We start from the raw sequence: 21860 nt of genomic DNA, 5'->3' as shown, positions 1-21860 counted from the left end.
AGATAAATGTGTAATTATAAAGGACTAAGTTAATATGTAACTTAAGACTTAAAGGATCACCTCAAGGAAAGCTAGGTTCATTTCCATTGTTTTGAAGTGTACCAATTGGTCGATCAAGAACGACTTAGTATCGACTACCTGAAAACCACATTATGACATAAAATCATGAGAAAAAAAATATATAAAATTTATTCCACTCATAAAAAAAAAATGAAAACAAAGGATAAAAATAGGATTATAAGATTATGAATATATCATTACTTTTGTATGCAGCCCGAAAAAAAAATTAAGTTTCTCAAGAAAAGTTGAAATATTAAAAGGCGCAATCACCAAGCAAGCATACTCCATTGAAAACAGGTAATTCAAATAGAAAATAACTAAGCAAGAAGAAGCTTGTATGAATGGAAACTAATTTCTTAGCGCAGCTAGCTAGGTAATCAAAGTGAACCAAATACATCAAATGAGAGTAATATATATCTGAAATTGGGCATAGTTAAGAAAAAAGAACCCAGCCACATAACCGATAGAACAACTCAACCAACGCATTCAATGAATGGCTTAAACAATTATATGAATGTGCACTACCGGAAAAAAAAATGAACTACATACTGAGGTGTATTAGGACTGAAGCAGGAAAACGTTAAAAAAACCGCATCACCATTGTTTTAGTGACAATGACAGATAATATTCGCATCTAAAATTCATCTATTTAGATAAAGAGATAATCTTGGTCTCAAACAAAAGGGAAAGGCTACAACACAATAAATCAGTATCCTACCATTAACAAAAGAAGTTTGGAATCAAAGGTAAAACAATATAATATAGATTGGTTAGGTAAATATCTAAGGCCTAATCACAATACAATAAGCTACCAGTACCAAAAGAAGTTTTGAACCCATTCAAATAATTGATATACACTCTCATAAGATGGAAAAAAGAGAATCAGAAGCTTCTAGCTAGGATGTACTTCTAGAAAATCAAAAAGGCTTTCTCGAGCAACCAAAATCTCCTAAGATAGAAAATAATAGCAAAAGCTTCTAGGGATACTGTTTACATTAGACTTTGACAATCATTCGGAAAAGAAGCCGTGGAATCAATTCAAGTTGATCATACATGTTAACTCCTTAATGTGCATAGTGAGAGATTCAATGTAATATAGTGCATTAGTCCAAATTTATTTATTTCATAACCTATACAAACAACTTAGCAGCTTAACATGTTCCTAATATTACCATACCCTAGCTCAACCTATCAAGTTCTAGAGCTTGAGAAACTTTATCAATAACCTATATATGCATCACCAATTCTTATAAATGTATCCATGTCTTGTGATTATTGTACTCTATTGCAGGAATAGATGTACTCAAGCTTCACATTTTACAAATATAAAACACAATAACCACCTTTCATTTGTCTAGCTCTAATCTAATAAACTATAGTTAATGCCCGTGCAAGTGCCGACTAGCAAAGTCGGTAAAACCTTTGGGTGATGATACCAGAGGTCTGGGGCTTGAACCCCTCCAGCATCAAAGAGTTACTAATCTCATTTAAAAACAGGTTTACCAATCAAAAAAGTAGGTAAGATGCAGCGATCGCAAGCGTGTTGAAAAGGCTATGACTTTGATAGACCGTTTAGCTGTATTGGAGGATCCACAGTGTGAGTTAGCACTCTTACGAGCTTGTGTTGGGCTCTCCAAGTTGGTCTTTGTGATTTGCACTTGTCCACCATCACTTTTTAAGGATGCAGCTAAGACTTTTGATCAGCACCTTCACATGGTTCTACATGGTATTATAGTTTCTGATGGTCCTGGCTTCGGGGATTCGCAGTGGTGTTTAGCGACGCTTCCATTACGCATTAGTGGGTTAGGTATCTATTGTGCATATGATGTCTCTGCTTTTGCTTTTGTGACCGCCCATTTTCAGACTTTAGAGCTTCAGAACCACATTCTTAGGAATTGTGGTTAAGTGCCTATGGGTGAGATCCTTGATGATGCTACCAATGCATTGCGTCTCTATCTTCCGAATTTTGACCTTGATTCTCTGGCTGTGAATGCTACTGTCACCTCAAAACCACAAAAAGTTTTGGTAGAAGATTTCTACGGTAAGATTGTTGTTAGTCTTGAAAGGGAGTTTGAGTTATTTGCTCATCAGAAAGCAGTCATGGGATGCTTGTAGCCAGAACATGCAAAAGATTTTCTACTGGCTATTCCGATTGAGGGACTTGGACAACGTATGTCACAGGTGGAGTATCGTGCCATTCTCCGATACTTTCTTATGATTTCTTTGTACCCTGATGGTGGTCTCTGTCCTGTATGCAAAAAGAGTAGATTAGATGCTTATAGGGACCATACAGCACATTGTAGACATTTTTCGGGTTTTAAATACCGACATGATCATGTTAGAGACATTTTGTGTGATGCATTTTGGAGGGTTGGAGTACAAGTGAAGAAAGGAGCTCCTATTAACTTTCTCACTAATCCGAATGAGGGCAAATCGACACTTCGGCCTACGGATGTCTTGATTTACAATTGGTCTGAGGGAAAACATGCATGTGTTGATATAACTGGAGTCTCTCTGTTGGTAGGGTTGGGGAATGGTGACTTTGAGGTGGGAGAAGCAACTAAGAGAGCAACGACAGGAAAGATGGAGAAACATGAGGAAGCTTGCAGGGCTAACCAGCATTGTTTCATTCCGTTTAGTTTCGACACTTTCGGTTTCTTAGAACAATAGTCTGTTGAGCTCCTCAAGAGACTTCAGAAAGTTATGGACAGTAACGTTATGATAGCTGGTTCTAACGAGTTTGTTTTTAGAAGGATAGGATTTGCTATTCATAAAGGACTTGCGACGCAGCTTGTTACACGCTTGTCCTAATTATTTGTAAAATTCGTTATCAGTATCAATAAAATTTCCACTTAAATAAATAAATTAAAAAAAAAATGCCCATGCCAAACGGTACTCAAGACACATTGCTTTTGAACAACACTCCAAGAGACCATCTCCATGGTAGTTTTTATGAAGTTTTTACTTCATAACCATTTCAAGTGCACACTCAAGTGGGCTTATGACAATCCTATGCATTTCATTTATCACATATTCATAGTAAAGGATATGTGTAGTCGTGTAGATTGTATTTGCTCTTTTTATCAATTGTATGATAGTTTACTATGAGGGCGATTTATATCCAACTATCTTAATTCCTAATGTCAATACTTTTTCAGTGGGATGGTTGTTCGAGACCCTTCTAGAAATAAAGGTAATGATGTTGATTCATATTTAGCCAAGCTTGGAAGTTGGGGGCCATGGAAGGACCAGCTGCTCATGTTCATCCGTCTTCAAGCTCAAGAAGCTTTATTGGAACTGGTAGATTACTGCCAGGGGAGCCAGCACTATCTATTGTTGTTGCTCTTAAGCCACCTCAGTCTGTTGTCCATAATATCTTTGTTGATAATGCATGCGTAAATGTGAATAGGGTCTGTTTCTGATGCAAACTTTCATAACAAAGTTTTATCACAAACTTTAAAAAGCACAAAGAATTCTTTCTGATGGACTTGATCTTCGTTAATAACACAGTTCATTCACAAAATGGTCATATATAATCATACAAAGATCACTACATACAATATTTTTTCTTACAAAATATTGAGTCTTCACATTCATCAAAAATTCAAAATAAACTCCCTAGCTGCATTCATTAATTCAAATACAATCTCATTAGTAGCCCAGTTCATAACTTCTTCCACAGCTCCAATCCAACAACTGAAATAAAAAATGAAGAGAAATGAGATCTTTATAAAAGTATTACACCAAAACAGATAAACAACACAATCAAATGCCAATAGCATAAAACATCTTATACCCATTGTTTCACATCATTCAAATATCAAAACTTTTAAATCTTCCCATCCTTAAAAGTCCATAATTCTCTCAATATCAAAACTGCTAGGAAACCAATCTAAATGACATAAAAGTAAAAAGTCTAGAATCCCAACATACCTATTGAGAAAAGCCAATGATCAAAAGCTGATGTTTCTTCTCTAAATGCTTATATATGTGGATTGTATACAGAGAAAGTCAACTAAAATGAAGAATGCAGTGTAAGAGAAGATTTTGTCTTCCTCTGACAGTAAAATATCGATCTACAAAGTACTACAATTTTCCAAGTAGCATCTTAGGCTATAGGGGAAAGATAATAATAATAAAAATTAGTACATAGGGATATCGCCAATCAGTGAACTATGAAATTAAAATAGCTTAAGCATATGGAACTGCTCAGTCCAAATTAAAAGAAAAAAAAAACAATCATAAAACCATATATGGACACAACATATTAGGTATTCACACTATAACCATTACATTGAAAAATAGAAATAGGGCACCTTAATTTCTCACTCCCCTTTTCTCATTGGTATCGATGTCCTTAGAACAGAACTTATGGGTATATGATATTTGTGGTATAATTTCTTGCATTTTGCGGAAGAAATACATATATTCCTTTCGAAAAAGTACATCCAAACATGGCCAGAAGAGAAGATGCCCTGAAGTTACTCTATAAATCTGAAAATAAAGAAAACGTACCTCCGTGCCTGAAAACCTCAACTTTCCTTCAGTGGTGCGAACATGGCTTCAATTGGGGCATTTTATCTTCCTTTTAAGCAGCATAAAAAGGAAGTTTGACCTAAAAGGGTATTGAGTGAACTAACAAACAGCTAACATAGACATGGTAAGAGCGCAGTAGAACATAATTATATGCAAATTATTTGAAAGATGTAAATAGAAAGAAATAAATTTTGGAATGAAATTGAAATTCAATCGAAGCAATTAACCACTATATAAACTTCATAGCAACCAACCGAACCATACAAAGTACCAATGAAGTTTCAAAGGGGTTGTCTCTAAGTTTCGATACATGGTTCTTCAGTTTTAACCATCTTACTTGGGGCAATTCTCTAATTCTTAAATGAGCCATTCAAAAAAAGACATGGCCCATTCCAAAATAAAATAAAAAATAAATAAATCCTTAAAAAAAAATATTTGAGTAGTTTGAGTGGCTTAATAGTTTACGGATTAATGAGGAACTCTAATAAAAAAAAGCAAGACAAAGACTCGAAGCTACCCAAATTTTAATTCATCTTTCAAATGGTCTTTGTGTTGTTCCTAGATAGAATGGAATAAAGTTTTGGGCTACCCATATCCGAAATCAAAAGAAATTAGGCTATACTTATATGTGAACTTGAGTCCCAAACCAACTCAAACTATATACAACATATCAATCCATTTAAAAGAACATCCCATGGAATCTAAGAAGGAATAGAAAAGAATTTGATATGTTTTAAAGAGGTTCTCACAACTTCAACAACATGCATAATAATCTTAATGTCAAACAACTTAACTCACCCAGCAAGAAGAAGGTTCAATGATACCTATCAATATAAACACTTTAGAAGTATTCTACTCCCTAACTTGAATAAAAAGTATTGAGGGGATGTGTGAATGTATCGAGAGTATAATTATCTTAAGCATTATAACTTGAATAAAAGAATTAGTGACAAATACTATAAACACTATAGAAGTATTCTACTCCCTAATTTGTCCTTATGCTCTCTCATTTATATTTTTCCCAATTATTATTGATGAGCAAGGACTCTCTGAGTCCCGGCATAGAGGATCAATAGGTTAAAATATATCACTGACAAACGTTATTTTTTGTACACTTTTCTTTTTGATAATTAGAATAGAAAGTAGAAAGTAGGTATTGGTAAGTAGATAAGTTACGAACCTTCTTCTCCTTCTAAATCTCTGATATAACTCTAGTGATTCCGACCAATGACTTAGAACTTGTCAAGTGAACAATGATAAAATTGTGTGTGGGCATATAACTGTAGAGCCATTTTGTTAAATCAATTTTGACGCCACTTAAACAACCACACTTAAGTTGAAGTCTCACGCCACTTAAAAGAACAGTTATACGTGAAGCTCAAAAATTGAAACAATTAAGAAGAAACAATTTCTTTGATAGGAATTTTTAACCCTGGTAGCTCAATGTCATATAAACCGATTGTTTACACGTTACCTATGATAGATAATAAACTTGAATGTGCATATCAAAATAACAAAAGTGTACACAAACTGACATACCATTTATAGCTTCAATATCCTCCCCAACCATCACATGCTCATTGCCCACTACTCATAATCTCACCTTCCTAGAATAAAATTTCACAATAAACAACACTCCGTAAACAGGCAACAACAACATATACAAATAAATTATTAAGTTGTGAATGCATACCTCAACTTCAGGTTCAGGGGACATTGCAGTTTCATCATGCCCATAATCAACAATAGCTAAAGATCTCTTCTTTTGACCTCTCGACTTCCAATGTAGTATGTGGTTGTATTGGGGGTGAGGATATTGGAATTTGGGGTAATGGGCTTGGTGATAAAATTATCCACTTGAAGAATCTAAATCAAACCAACATATACAACAATTGGAATTTGTAAAAAAATAATCGAATTGGTACAGTCGAAAAACATAATCGACTTGGTGCAGTCAACTGTAATTCCAAAGTCACTGTAAATAAATAGTAGACATACTTACTCTTGTTCTGCCTTGGACACCAAGCCTTTACGTGTGCTAGGTTCGTATGGACACCTTGAAGCAAGCAAGTCTGGGGTTCACAAAGGCGGAATAATATGCAAATTAAATACTGTGTTTGGTAGCAGGAAGTACAAAACCATAAATTTAAGAGGAAATGGAGAAACTCATACCTCCATATTCAGCCAAAATTAATTCGAAAAGAAGAAAAAATTAAGAGAGTTCAATGATACCCATTAATATTCTAGCAAATAAACTCACCTTTTTGTGCTATGGTTTAGATCTCATTCGGTTCGAGCAAACGAAGTTCGATCTCTCAGAAGCTGTTCCCATACAAAATCATCAAAACAAACAACAACATCAGTAGTTGATTAAGAGTTTTTGAAGAAGAAGATGGCGGATTGAACCACATTCGGCTTCCTTCAGGCATTCATGTCCATGCTCCTCCACTGCTTCGATACCATATTCTCTCTCTTTTCTTTTTTTTTTTTTGGTGAAGAAAAGACTGCTATGGGTTTCACGGTGAGAAGAGTTTGCTTAGGGTATCACGAATCATAACATATAATTTAGTTTCTGTTTTTATATTTGAGGAGGTCAAAATAAATACAAAATACACGAAGGAGAAAGTAACAAATCTAAGGAGGTCTACCTAATATATGGAATTGTTTTTTTAGGATTCTATAAGAATGTTAGGTTAAGAAAACAAACGCATGTGATGAGGAGAGATGTCAGGTGCGAGCTTTTATATATAGGGTTAGCTAGTATTACACCACCTAAGCTAGATGAGCCAATTAGGATTTCCCCCCCACTAGATGGAAAATTAGGGTCTCCCCCCTAAATACATGGTCAACTTGGTTTGACCGTTAACTTGCAAATCAAACAATTGAAAATTACACAAATGCCCTCATTGTTTTCAAAAAGAAAATGTTCAATTTTAATTAGGTGGGGGCATTTATGTTATTTTCAGTTGTTTGACTTGAAAGTTAACAGTCAAATCAAGTTGACCGTGTGTTTAGGGGGGAGACCCTAATTTCCCATCTAGTGGGGGAAAATCCTAATTGGCTCATCTAGTGGGGGTAATACTAGTTATATATATATATATATATATATATATATATATATATATATATATATATATATATATATATATATATATATATATATATATATATATATATATATATATATAAGTAAGATCCCCCTGTGAGAACCTCGCAGTTTTTCTCTCCTCTTTCAAGTTGAGATTTAATAAGTAAGATCCCACCTGTGAGAACCTTATGATAAATTTAGGGTGTAACAACATTATCTACCTCGCAATTTTTCTTTCCTCTTTCAAGTTGAGATTTAATAAGTAAGATCCCACCTGTGAGAACCTTATAATAAATATAGGGTGTAACAACGTTGTCTACCAAAACAAAGAAAAATTCACTAAACCCTGGATATTCTAGTACTTCTACATAGGGCTGGCAATGGGTCGGGTAAGAACCGATATCCAATTCGGTCCGAACCAATAAAAGTGGGTCTGGGACAGATAGTTATTATATTGGACCGGTTTTGGGTCTTGAAAATCAAAACCGGACTCTTATTGGATTGGTTCTGGATTAAGTATGTACCGAACCGTTATGGGCCTAATCCAATTAAAATTTTTAGTCTTATTCTTTTAATTTTCCTCCACCATATATTTCTATTACCTTATACAACATTGAAATATTTAAAGTTCTAAAATAAGATATGCAAAATATATATGTACTATTACGATATTTTTTTACATAATAAAAAGATGGTTTCTATCTAAAGAAAAATCCTCTTTTACAAATTTGGATTTCAAATCATTCATTATGCCTTTTTTATTTGTGTACCTTGTTTTTGTGTTTAGCAAAAAAAAATTATTTAATATTTATATAACGAAAATTATGATCCAATTATTAAAAACTCAGTTCACCGGGTTGAAATTGAGCTTATTGGTTCGGAACGGATCGGATCCGGAATCAAAAAAAGTTTTTGGTTCGGTTCTAGTTCTCTAACTCAAATATCCGTTTGGGTCGGGTCCGGTTCTGGGTCTGTATTGTTGAAAAGCGGATCGGTTTTGGATTTGCCTATATCGGACCGATCCAACCCATTGCCAGCCCTACTTCTACAAAATCAAATCAGCTCGTCCATGCATTCGCACCACATCTATGTGGTGTTTAAAGTTCATTTGTGAGCCAATAGTTTTATGATTCTGTAGTCCTTTTTTGGGGCAATTTAAAATAATAATATGAAACTCACTCTTCCTTTGGAACAATGGGCATAAACGCGTAAAAATGGCGATGAATTGCTATCAGCAGCAAGGACTCCTTTGCCCATAAGCCGATGCCACAGCAGTGCACTGAACATAATAAATCCATCAACAGAGGAAGGACATTAGAATTAGAGTATCACTCAAGTATAAATGCCGTTTCAATCTCAATGAAAATTTTCTTGCCTGTAATAATCTGGATTGGGAACAAAGTTGTCGTGTTGAGGAGACCATAGTTCCCACCAATTAAAGTCTGTCTACAGTATACTTTAGTATTGTACTTGGATGCCATCCCCAATTGATCTAAGTACCTGAATTACGTACGGATATCGTACAGAAAATCTTAGAAACAGAAACAGACGCATATATATACACTGATGTAATCCTAACTCCTAAGAAGAAGAAGAAGACTTCTTGTGTCTCGTACATGAATGATAAGGAAGTTAAACCCAAGAAAGAACAAAAAAGAGGAGAAATATACCAAAAGCTGTTTACAAAGGATTGGACACATGACGACCTCCACTGTTGTAGGCGCCACCAGATTCTCCAACCCAAGCAGAAGCCTAGGGCTCATGACTTTTTATGGTTCCTTGAAGGTTTTCAAATGTTTTAGATACCCAATTTAAATAGTGGGATCCAATATTTTATTCGCAAGATTGGGATCATCACCTGAAAAAGGAATACGTTACAGTACTGATTTAAAAATTTCCAGCAAAATTGCCAAGAAACTTCATTTTGTGACTTGTAAATTTGGGTGCCAACGGGTCGGTTTTGGGTCGGGTTTTAGCTGTTTTGGTTTGGGTTTTATTATTTACGGTTTTATCAATTTCGGTTCTCAACAGTTTTAGTATGAAAATTATAGAATCCAACCCAAAACCATAAAAACCCATGGGGGTTTTTATCGGTTTCGGTTCTAATTCGGGTTTTTATTATTTATTATGGTTATTAAACAATTTCAATCATTTAAATACTAAAACTTGCATTGTTTTCATTTTTATTTTTTTATTTTCCTACACGATAATATTTTATATATAATTAGTGATGTATCAACAATCATATTTACATCAATTTATGAATATGTATCAATCATACACGTTAAAACATTTACTATTCATGTGATAATTTAAACCTTTGATATAGAAATTAAAATAATCAAATATCTAACCTTATAATTTTGTTTTTTTTTACGTACATACACATATATTTGTTTCTTTGTATTAACTCGATCGTGTACACGTGCAATCACATATATTTGTTACATTGATATATTTTACATGCATACACATATATTTGTACACGTGTATTAACTCGCATTTTAAATCGAACATGCGAGTACATGCATCTTACAATTACATCTCATCACTAATTTTTAACATGAACACTATATATTGGTTTATAATAAGTGTGTGTACCACAATATATCAAGCATGTGTATCCTATTTAAATATACACGTGCATAAGTTAATAAATATAAAATGTATAAGTTAATTCATAATATACACATTGACATTATTATTAACAATCTATGATACACTTGTTTAACGTATAATTATAAAATATACATTTAACAATACACATTCACTATTATGCTATATATATTTAATAGACTTTTACACGTAAAAAATATATTTTATATTATGATGTATGAGTTTGATTATCTTAAATGTAATATAATATTAAATTTTGAACTCCATCTTATATCAAAAATCATAAAAATGAATACAAAATGAACTAAGGACTAATTTTTTTGTTTGTGTACATCTCATGTTTCAGCTCAATTGAATATGTCTAACCCAAAAAATTGGGTTTTAAATATTTTTGATGAGGTTTCTTCAAAAGCGGATTTCTATTATGTGGAAAACATCTCCACCAAAAATTCTTTAGTTCATTGAGTTAAGTGGTGGAGTTCATTTGGAGTTCGTTTTAATGGAGTTCATATAACCATCCCATTAAATTTTATATATCAAAATCATAATAATCGGTTTTGGTTTCGGTTCAGGTACCCATGGGTTTTTTACTATTCGGTTCAACGGTTTCGGTTCTTTATCAGTTCGGTTTTTAATGACCCATTTTAAATGGGTCTAATTTTTTAAGACCCAGAACCGGAACATTTGATTTCGGGTAATCGGGTACCCATTGGCACCCCTACTTGTAAAGAACAGAGGAATATGAAAACACCCGTATGCTTTGGTGGGCTTTTTTTTTTTTTTTCGGTGATATAAATTATAAAATTGGAATTTGGGGAGGTGATAGTAATTTAAGAATAGAATAGGGAGAATTAATCAAATCTAGGGAAGTATTTTTAATTAGTAGCACCTCCTTATTTTTAGGAGTCTCTAATATTGGTTGGTTTGGCTAAATAGATCGATATGGTGAGGAGAGAGATAAGGTGTGCTTTTATATATACAAGGTTTTATACCCAGTCATAGCCAGAATCATTTCTAAAATTCATATTTCTTAAATTTTTGTGAGAAACTCAATGACTGATAATTATTAGCATAAATTTTTGGAGTTGATGTAGCAATATTTTAATTTCTTAATGGAGTCGTATTACTCTGCCTTAATATAGAGAGAGGTAATATATAGATAGATGAGATCATCAACAATGAATGGGAGGATTAGGAGACCAACGTCTTGCATGGTATGCAAAGAAGCGTAGAAATTGGACTACACGATTTTCTTTGCACATCGAAGGAGATTAAGCATTCGGGCTGAGACAAAAGAATCGTATTGGCAACAACAGCCGTACTAATAAAACTACAAGGGTTAAGAGTGGCCTCAATAGGAGGCTCGGGAAGTGGGGAGAAATTGCTTGCATTGTTTCTGGGTCGAAAACTTCAGCCCAGGACACATAGATCTTGCCGTGTGCAGCAACCAGTGCAGGGCTGGACCTCTTGGTTTGGGGTCAAATAAATTAGCTCCGAACACATAGATATTGCCGTGTGCAGCAACCAGTGCAGGGCTGGACCTCTTGGCAAGTAAATGGGTGCTCTCCTTTGTCAAGGTATGACGACAGGAATCATCATTACTGCTTCTAGTATTAGTATCAAACGAGAAGATATCTCTAGATCCTTCATAATCATCATCACCATCTTCAGAATAATAGAATATCCCGAGTACATACATACCACGTACCCATGCAAAAGATCTTGGACCCTATCCTAGAGCGACAGAACCAAAACATTTACCAACTTCAGGGTAAGGAACTGAGCAAATAAAAGTACGTGGTAAGAGTGCTACTTTCATTGTTTGTCATGCACTCATGCTGCGAGGGTCAATCTCATACCAGCAAACATTGTGTGTCGTGTCATATTCAAAACCGATAAACAATGATTTCACCTGTTCGTTGTTCGGAATGCAAAGGGGTCACATTCGAACTACACACTTCTTTTACCCCTTTCATATCATCCACCACCTCCAACTTGTTGTAGCAGCCGACTGAGAGACCGACGAAGACCGTAAAGGACTCTTGCCCTTTTCTTATCATCTTTCTCTTCTTCTCAATTACTTGGTAATCAAGATGCTCGTAACACCGTTTGAAACACTGTTTGATGCTCGTAACACCGTTTGAAACACTGTTTCTTCTCCATTAGATGGGTTTGCATAACTTAGAAAAATTCACGATGGAAATAAAGATAAGTAGTTTAAAAGGGTGGTTAGGGTCGTGTTTTTCTTCTTGCGTGGATGACAAGTTTACAAACTTAGTGAACTGGGCTAATGATGAAAACTTATGGATAGTAATATTCCCGTGGGCATTAATAGTTTAATACTCGCATGGCATTGGGGGTCTGGCTGTGGGCTTGGGTAACCAATGCAAAACTCAAACTCGCAAGGACTGGAGAATGAGATTATGGAGTATGGACTTTTAGACTACTGAATGTCCAAACTGCAAAGAAGTACAGCACTATAGCCAAGTGCCCAAGTTGCAAGACAGCAAGAGGGACCACAAGTCCACAACCAAATGTGAAGTAGATAGGGTGCATGGTTGCCAGTTGCCACTCGGACCACAAATGAGGATTCTCTTTTAAACGAAACTTGAAAACCAAATCTGCATTTCGCGGCTGCTCACTCTAAACTCTATAACATTCTCTTTCTCTGCTCTCCCTCTCTCTTCTTCTCACTTTCAACTCCAATGGCCACCATTTCTGCTACTTCCTCGATCAGGTTTTGTTCTTCTTTGAAGCTGTCCTCTTCCACCACTCTGCAGGTAAACTTTGGTTTCCGTTTTGTTTCTCTCGCTTTCTTAGTTATATATATTTTTCTTTCTGACTGCAAGTATGAAATGACTTGGAATTCAAATTATTATTTAAAACTGTGGTGGCCGATAACTTGATATGCATGGAGAGTTTGTGTTTTTTATTTTTTCACGAGTTTGCATTATATTGTTAATGGTGTTGTGTTATCTTTTATATTCTCCCTTAATATAAGTCATGACCAATATTGCTCTTGTCTTCGTCTGGTGCGGATACTTTAAGTAGATTTATTTAGCTTATGATGAAATCATATAACAGTTTATGCCATACACGTGTTGGAGCCCATGAAGACTCACAATTGTCTAGCTTCAGTGAACCTTTGCTTAAGCTCTAAAGCATCCTTGTGATATGATGTTGGACATCCAAAACTTTCAACCCAGATGGATAGATACTTTCCTATATCTTACGGAGTTACAGGTCAGTTATTTTTGGAACGATGATTTCCAATATGTATGCTAGAGGTCTATAATTGCTTGGAAGACTCCAAAGTGCTCTAGGAACCTCTGGAGGAGATAATATCAACAAAAGACCTAGAATTCACTCGATTAATTGTTTTCTATAGATATTCTAGGAGATTCCTAGAGCATGCCTGTTTTTGTATGGAAATATCTAGATGCAGATGGTTGTATAACAGTCTCTAAATGTACAATGCAATGGTCTACATTATCCGTCTTACCTCCTCGATCACAGCTTGAAATAGGGAGAGGAAGTTCATTTATAACTATCGAAGGTTTTGGAACTATGTAGAATTTTTGCTCTTTCTCTTGAGGCGTTCACTATTTTGTGAGTAAGATTTAACTCTTAGTCTTAGGTTCTAAAGGAGAGTGATTATGTGAATGTCATAACTCATAATAGTTTCTAGCAAGAGAGAAGTCTAAATACATGACAAAATGGTGTTAGAGCGCGCAATGGTTACGATCGAGTGGGTTCAACTTATAAGAGCATTACATCGCCCACTATGTAGATGTTGCTATTGTTGAGAGCAAGGTGCATGAGTCAGTGTCCACCGTGTGCAGTGTTTAGTATCAACCATTGACTTTGTAGATTTGTTTCTTAAGTAGGCATCTGAGAATATGACTGTGAGAACTCTGTCTTGGCACTTACTTTGTTCAACTTTCCTTTAGCATTGTCATTAAGTAGTTGTTAAGGGTTCCACCTTAGAGCCTTCCCCACAACTTTCTCCCTTATCTAGCACTGTGGCAATAGTATTCGAAATCTTCCCCTTTGGGCAGACATTTGCCGAGAAATCATCATTAGACAGGACATGATCATTAAGAGATTCATTCCTGCCATGCATGTAAAGCTCCTTCGGAATGGGTAGCTTGGGCATACTTTTCCACCCATGGTGAGGAAGACTTTTTCATTGTCAAAAACTATTTCGACAATGAGGGAAAGTAAAAGCTGTGGTTAGTAGGAAACATTGTGGGAGGTCATTGTGTGTGCACTACAGATAAGGCCCACAGTGATCTTTCAATGCAATCCAGAATTACAGAAATACTTAAAAGAAAGACAATTATTGTTTATTGAGCAAAGGAAAAAAAACAAAGACTTAGAAGACGAATTAGCTTTCTCTGAAGAGGTATTTCAGTTGACGACAACATCTTCGAACCAATAGCTTTTTTGTTACCACCAATCCAATACCAAACAAAGCCAAGCCAAAGCTGTGACCTTCATTACGTAGGTGGTGTAACAGAGACTGCTTGTTCAGAAAAAACTATGTTGTTTCTTGCTCTCCGAATGACTCAAAGCATATAAAAATGCAGATTCTTCCAAAGCTTTATGCAGATATCGAGTCTAAGGCCACTGATCCTGGAAGTTTATTAAATTGTGGTGGAATTTGGAGACCAGTCCCCTTTGTCACCTAAGTTAGGGTGGATGTGCCATACCTCATTGAGATCACACCCTGGAAAAGAGCACCAAGTGAACACTCAAGGATACAAGCAAAGATCAGTTTTTGTTTTTTGTAATATTTTTTCTGAATTGATTGATAGGTAAATGAACCTCCTATTTTTTCTGGCGAGAAATTTGAAACCGCTAATTGTGTCATACATTTTAATGCTACATTACAAGTATCTACAACTCACTACATACTATAGATATCTCCTAGAATAATTGAAACTAAGATATATGTTTCAAGGAATAGTCTAGGTCATTCCTAGATATATCCTCCAGCATGGTTTTCTAGAGTACTCTAGGGTCTAAACTCTTTATGAGAATTCTAAAACGTCGCTAATTAACCTTGTTTATACCTATGTGTTGATGAGATTGGTCTAAAATAGCTGGTCGATGACACTATCCTCACTTATGCCACCGCCGTCCTCGTTGATCAGACCTTCCTCTTGGAACTTGTGAGTTTGCTCAAACTGTCAAGTTGCCCACTTCATTCCCTACTAGCCTTGTTCTCGTGTAACAGTTTGCATTTCACTAATTTTAGGTATATGGGATACACTTCATAGTCGTATCGTACTATCACCCTATTGCTCTTGGGTAGGTCTTAAATGAACATCAAACAGTCAATCAAGGAAGAACTGAAGTTCTTTGTGGGATAATATAGGAACTCAGTTGCTCACCATATCACTTTACTTAGCCTTAAACCCTGATCAAGAACGAGAATATGCATTAGATAGATAATGATTTCAAGAAAGCAAGTTAATAAAATAGTTTAATAACTAGTATATAATTCCTTACTACTTAGTACTTATCATTCTCTTTTTTTTCGCGTGGTACCGCAAATTATCTTGAGCCACCCCTGATCACAAGCATGGAAAAAAATTATGCACAAAGTGTCTGTTTGAATATAGCTTTTGAATTGTGTCTCAAGTTCTAAACCTAAAAATGCATGGAAGACGACATAATGAAGTCGTGAACCTGAAAATGTTGAGTTTGTCCAGGTAAATGGGAGGACATCCACTGTAAAGGTTACTCATGCAGGTTGGAAAAGTAAGAGTTTCCCTTCTCTAAGGTGTACTGGTTTCCGTGTGTCTTGCTCGGTAAATAATTTACTTTACGATTTTTCATACTTCTATTTTTTTCATTTGATGTTCACAAGGAAATGTTTGTCTAATAAAGCTGCATATGCATATATTGGGTTGATTGGCAGGCCAAACCTGAGACTGTGCAGAAAGTTTGTGAGATTGTCAAGAAGCAACTGGCATTGCCTGCTGACTCTGAGCTCACTCCTGATTCCAAGTTTGCTGCCCTTGGTGCTGATTCCCTCGACACTGTATGTTTTTCATCTCAACTCTCTGATAATTTTATACTTTTATATATGTCATCATTTAGCATCACTAGGCGTCACCTTTTAAAGAAATGCCAGTCTTTAATTGTAATCTGAATTTCAATATGCAGGTGGAGATAGTAATGGGACTAGAGGAAGAGTTTGATATCAACGTGGAAGAAGACAACTCACAGAACATAACTACTGTACAAGAAGCAGCTGACCTGATAGAGGAACTGATTTCAAAGAAGTCCGGAGCTTAGAGAGTTGTAGGAGAGGGAGAGAGAAAGAGAGGGTGAAGAGTGAGAGTGAGAGTGAGAGTGAGGGAGATTTTAGTCGGTACTTGGGAGGCAGGATCATGACGAAGCTTGGCCTGTTGGCTTTACCATTTAAAACAAATTTAGAAGATTAGTCAGGATTTTTTTTTAAATGGATGGATTTTGTTTTCTTTTATTGACATTCTTACCTTCTGTTCTCATATTTTCTGAAGCTCAAGTACGCTGTTGTTAAGTTTTCCTGATGCGATGATAAATGTTAGCTATATTAATTTGAGAATCCATTTGGCCAAAAGCTATCTAGCTCACTTGCTAATTACTGCCATGAAAGCCTCTGTAATTTCCTCTGTTGCTCTATTCATCTCTTTTATCCATAGGGAAAAGATATGTATATCTATTATGGTGTTTGATTCATACAAGACATTGATCATAATGAGGAGGCAAACATTTGAAGGGATTCTGTTATAATGTGTTTTCTCTGGTGCAGGAGAAAACACAATATTACAAGGCTTCCATGGTTGTTAGACTAGGCACATTCTAAAGGTGGAGGTAGCTTCTGATTCTCCTCTCACGTCTATTATGATTCTTTTGGAAAATTAAGTTTAATTGAGCCAATTAGTTGAAGAAATTAAGGCTGTTTCAGCTAGTTTTTCCTTCTTTAGATTCATACACGTCTATATAGAATGTAATAGGCCAGGCTGATTATTTAGCAGCACTATCAAATCTAAATGAAGTCTTCTATTATGTTTCTCCTCTAGACTTTAGACTGGCATGTACTGTTGAAGAGGATAAACGAGGACAGGTTTTTATAAGAAATTAATACAGGTAGGGTTTGCCTAACCCCAAAAATTTATTCAAACAGAAAATAAGTTTTATTCAAAAATTTATTCTAAACGGCGATCATGAAATATTTTGAGTTATTGAAAAATGAGTGTAAGGTTTTTCCGTGGCATATTCTCTAGCCCCGTGCTCTCTCTTAACACATGCCCGATTGTAAGAGATTTGTTAGTCCCAAAACTCTCAAAGTGTGTTTGGCAACTGAAACTGGAAACTAAGGGCCTGGTTGATAACCCATTTTGGCCTGCTTGATAACCCATTTTTCAGCTGGCAAATCCAGATTTTACCACTTAACAGTGTATTTTCGCCTGCTTGGTACCATTTTAGGACTTGGCAAATCCTTTTCTCATTTGCCGGCAAACACATCACGTGACCCAATTTTCCCACTTCAAGCGGGAAAAATTTATCCATCTCCGAGATGGATATATTTTGCCAGAGGAAAATCGCCCAAAATTTTCCCACTTCATTTGCCAAATTGAATCAACCCTAGGTCGCAATCTCTCGTACTCACTCTCTCTCAAGTTAGCCGCAACTATCTTTTCCTCTTTCTCTTTTGAAATTTTTCAGAAAAAATCGATTTTAATAACTGTGATTTCAAAGTTTGTGTAGAGATTCGCACGGTTTGTAAGAAGATTGGAAAAAATATTGGTGGTGTTCCTGAATCTGCCAATCTGTTTGACCAAAGAAAGCATTGAGGTCATTTTTACTAATTATTATAGCTTGATATATTTTTTTTTCTTGTTGTTGATCTGCTTGTTGGGTGTTGACTATTTTGTTTTTGATTTTTAGCTATTAATTATTTGTTTATTTTGATTCGGACTTGATTAATTGTGTCCTGTTATCATCTCAACTTCTGTGTCTGTGGTTTGTTAAAACACTTTGATTATAACATACATGAGAAGCGAGAATATATGATTAGGAGAAATAATGTTGAAAACGAATGCACATCGAATCTAAATCTGGGAAGGGAATAGATAGTCTTGTTATGATAAAGAGAGAACGAATCTTTCAGTCGGACACCTTTTAGGCACCACTTCACACAGCAGCAGCACACACTTCACACACAGCAGCACACCACACACACTCGCCTTACTTCACACAAAGAATAAGCGGCACACACTTCACACACGCAAGACACCACCACACACTCGCCTTACACTTCACACGCAGCAGCAAACACACACTTCACACACACAAAGAAGACACCACACACACTCGCTTTACACTTCACACAAAAGACACCACACACACGCTTCACACTTCACACAGCAAACACACCACACACACTCGCCTACACTTCACACTTCACACACGCTTCACGTGCTAAAGACACCACACACACTCGCCTACACTTCACACACACGCATGAAGACACACTTTACACACAATTTACACACACACTTTACACTTCACACACACACAACAACACACACTTCAACAAATACGAAGTCTACTGCCATGAATACTCCACTGAAGAGAGGGAGGGGGTAGTATCATCAACCACACCAGAAGGTTCACCAAGTCCACCAACGTTTTCAGCACTCTCAACTTGTGTATCACCAAAGCTTTCACCAAGTACACTCGCAGCTTGTGGAGTGTCACCAACAACTGGCCCAAAGCTTTCACAAACATTCGGAGTATGAAGTGAGTAGTCATTCCCAAAAATTACACAAGCTTCAGCAAAATAGGTAAACATCCTCCCTTTTAGGTGTTTCGCTGCGGGATATGCCTATAACAATAAACAATTTCTAACAAGCACGCTATGGTTATAAACATAGTAATAATTTGTTACAAGATAGTCAAGTAAATTACCCTGAAATATCCATCCCATGCTTGACAATCAGTGTCAATACACTTGGTTTGTTGGTTGTATGAAAAACCAAACTCAGTACTCTCGAGAAGTTCTTTGACAGCTATGTAATCTCTCTTCAATGTTTTCATCCTAGAACATATATTTTCATCCTCAACTGACGAGTTCAATCGTTGATTCAACTCCCTAGCTATCATGGACAAGCTCTCACTCTCCCACCTATTATTTGACGTTCTGCCCGTACCATTTACAGTATGATCCAACAACAAATCAATTAGGATCTTATCCATCGTGGGAGACCAACGGGTATGCTGACGACTTGCCATAACTACAAGAAAAAAAAAGTAAAATGTGAACTAAAATAATTGTCCAAGAAGTCTGGAATCTACAATAAGCCCTTAAAACAAATCAAATGAGGGAACAAAATTGTCGACACTCATTCAAATTAAAAAAATAATAATAATAAAAAATAGTCCAACGTTAGATTAGGTTTGTATACTATTGGAAAACGACATTTTTGTTTGTTTTTGGTCAGTAATATATCAACAAAGAGACAAGTTCCAAAAGATGAGACGGGGCCACATGCCCCACCCCCCAAAACAACAAAGTAAACTGGTTGTCGAGAGATTGAACCTGTGTCCCTAATGGGATACAAGGGTAGTCACAAGCGAGAACACAACTGCTTTGTAAACTCTTGATGAGGATAAACTTGTAACTGATGCACTTGCATGCAATAGAAGATATGACTACAAACCTGACGAATTGCAAACTAGATGCTTGTGAGCTACTATGGTTATTGTGTTGGACAACTAGACTCAAAAGAAGGGAATCAATCAACAATTGATCAAATAAGAACACACACTAAAGAGAAACTCTTCTCTTGACAAAACACAATTCTATCAATTAATTAACCAAGAACAACAAATTCATTCAAAAACAGCAAATAATAAAATACAAAAGAAACATAGCTTTTCAAATGAAGAAAAAAATGAGTGAAACCTGGATAATTAATTTCTCACCTTGATTGAAGAAAGAGATGAACCAAATCTCCTTGCGAAATATGTTAATTCAATCATAGTAAAATCTAAGGAGACAGAGTTGAGGCGGCTAACTTTCACTTCACAGAGAGAGAGTGAGAGAAGCTAATGATTCAAAACTAGGGTTGAATTCATTGAACAGTAGATTTGCCGAATGTTGTGTTTGCCAAATTTGTGTTATCAAGCAAAGGAAAACCTGACAAATGAAATTTGCCAATCGTTTGCCATTGACGAAACAAGCAGCGGCAAATCAATATTTTCTCGCTAGTTAGTTTGTCGGTAAATTTTGAAGTGGGAAAATATTTTCCCATTACATATTTGCCCCTCAAGTGGGAAAATTTAACAAGCACGCCCTAATTAAGAATATAATGGAGTTGGAAACCATTGGAATGGGATCCACTTAAATAGAAGGTGATTTCAACTTACAAAATGTGTGTTTGGCAAACTTTTAGAAATCATTGGATTTCAATTCCTACTTTAGAAATAAGTTTTTGTGTTTGGTAGTCATACAGAATATTCAATTTGTGTTGTTTCTTTCTTTTATAAGTCAAATGGACTATTTCATTATAATTAAATTGCAAATAAGGAAATAAATAAATGAATTTCATCGAATTACCTTTTTAAAAATGTAAATAATTAAATGGATATTCTATTTAGAATCCAATTATTTCTACTTCCAAATCATCCAAACAGTCCCATATAAGGTTGTCCACCAAGAATTTCACCTAATTCTTTTCCTCAAGTCAGATTCTTGGCAAACAAACACACCACCCGATTGTTCTTATAGAATTCTATTAAAATTGTGTTCCACTCTAAAATTGAAACTTAGCAATATATGGGCATGAGCAATATATTGTTATAGAATTCTATTAAAATTCTTATAGTAATATATTCTTATAAAATTTTATTAAAATTGTATTAAAACTATTAAAATTGTGTGTTTGGCAAACTTTTAGAAATAGAAGGTGATTTCAACTTACAAAATGCGTGTTTGGCAAACTTTTAGAAATAATTGGATTTCAATTCCTACTTTAGAAATAAGTTTTTGTGTTTGGTAGTCATACAGAATATTCAATTTTGTTGTTTCTTTCTTTTATAAGTCAAATGGACTATTTCATTATAATTAAATTGCAAATAAGGAAATAAATAAATGAATTTCGTCGAATTACCTTTTTAAAAATGTAAATAATTAAATGGATTCTATTTAGAATCCAATTCTTTCCACTTCCAAATCATCCAAACAGTCCCATATAAGGTTGTCCACCAAGAATTTCACCTAATTCTTTTCCTCAAGTCAGATTCTTGGCAAACAAACACACCACCCGGTTGTTCTTATAGAATTCTATTAAAATTGTGTTCCACTCTAAAATTGAAACTTAGCAATATATGGGTATGAGCAATATATTGTTATAGAATTCTATTAAAATTCTTATAGTAATATATTCTTATAAAATTTTATTAAAATTGTTATAGAATTCTATTAAAACTAATCTTATAGAATTCTATTAAAATTGTATGGACAATATATGGGCATGAACAATATATTGTTATAGAATTT

The 21860-nt window shown here is 35.2% G+C and overlaps 2 protein-coding genes and 2 long non-coding RNA genes across 4 annotated transcripts; 1 reads left to right on the top strand and 3 right to left on the bottom strand.

The window, feature by feature from the left end:
• Nucleotides 1–4902: 4902 nt before the first annotated feature.
• LOC147496418 (uncharacterized) lies at nucleotides 4903–7348 on the bottom strand. The gene is made up of 4 exons (XR_015196585.1): nucleotides 6857–7348; nucleotides 6599–6668; nucleotides 6290–6462; nucleotides 4903–6203 (listed from the first exon to the last, which is right to left on the bottom strand). It is a non-coding gene; the product is annotated as an uncharacterized LOC147496418 (long non-coding RNA).
• A 1090-nt stretch (nucleotides 7349–8438) lies between these two features.
• LOC147496417 (uncharacterized) lies at nucleotides 8439–9565 on the bottom strand. Its single transcript, XR_015194780.1, has 3 exons — nucleotides 9355–9565; nucleotides 9060–9184; nucleotides 8439–8963 (listed from the first exon to the last, which is right to left on the bottom strand). It is a non-coding gene; the product is annotated as an uncharacterized LOC147496417 (long non-coding RNA).
• Nucleotides 9566–12821: 3256 nt separating this feature from the next.
• On the top strand, nucleotides 12822–16913 carry LOC147496416 (acyl carrier protein 1, chloroplastic-like). Its single transcript, XM_086559441.1, has 4 exons — nucleotides 12822–13080; nucleotides 16018–16116; nucleotides 16227–16349; nucleotides 16475–16913. Exons 1-4 carry the CDS (start codon nucleotides 13006–13008, stop codon nucleotides 16604–16606), a joined length of 429 nt encoding a protein of 142 aa, XP_086415567.1. The 5' UTR covers nucleotides 12822–13005; the 3' UTR covers nucleotides 16607–16913.
• Nucleotides 16914–18876: 1963 nt separating this feature from the next.
• On the bottom strand, nucleotides 18877–20628 carry LOC147496415 (uncharacterized). Its single transcript, XM_086562459.1, has 3 exons — nucleotides 20285–20628; nucleotides 19268–19593; nucleotides 18877–19184 (listed from the first exon to the last, which is right to left on the bottom strand). The coding sequence occupies exons 2-3, from the start codon at nucleotides 19589–19591 to the stop codon at nucleotides 18906–18908; spliced, it is 603 nt and encodes a 200-aa protein (XP_086418585.1). The 5' UTR covers nucleotides 19592–19593; nucleotides 20285–20628; the 3' UTR covers nucleotides 18877–18905.
• Nucleotides 20629–21860: the final 1232 nt, after the last annotated feature.

This window comes from Coptis chinensis, chromosome 5, assembly GCF_015680905.1.
Source record: "Coptis chinensis isolate HL-2020 chromosome 5, ASM1568090v1, whole genome shotgun sequence".
NCBI classification, from domain to species: domain Eukaryota; kingdom Viridiplantae; phylum Streptophyta; class Magnoliopsida; order Ranunculales; family Ranunculaceae; genus Coptis; species Coptis chinensis.
The sequence above is the reverse complement of the archived record's forward strand: the minus strand, read 5'-3'. Positions and strand labels throughout refer to the sequence as shown.

Coding starts and splice junctions, on each gene's coding strand:
- LOC147496416 (XM_086559441.1), top strand. CDS start 13,006: ATGGCCACCATTTCTGCTACTTCCTCGATCAGGTTTTGTTCTTCTTTG. Junction 13,081..16,017: donor CCTCTTCCACCACTCTGCAG/GTAAACTTTGGT, acceptor GAGTTTGTCCAG/GTAAATGGGAGGACATCCAC. Junction 16,350..16,474: donor GTGCTGATTCCCTCGACACT/GTATGTTTTTCA, acceptor TTCAATATGCAG/GTGGAGATAGTAATGGGACT.
- LOC147496415 (XM_086562459.1), bottom strand. CDS start 19,591: ATGGCAAGTCGTCAGCATACCCGTTGGTCTCCCACGATGGATAAGATC. Junction 19,185..19,267: donor CATGGGATGGATATTTCAGG/GTAATTTACTTG, acceptor TTATTGTTATAG/GCATATCCCGCAGCGAAACA.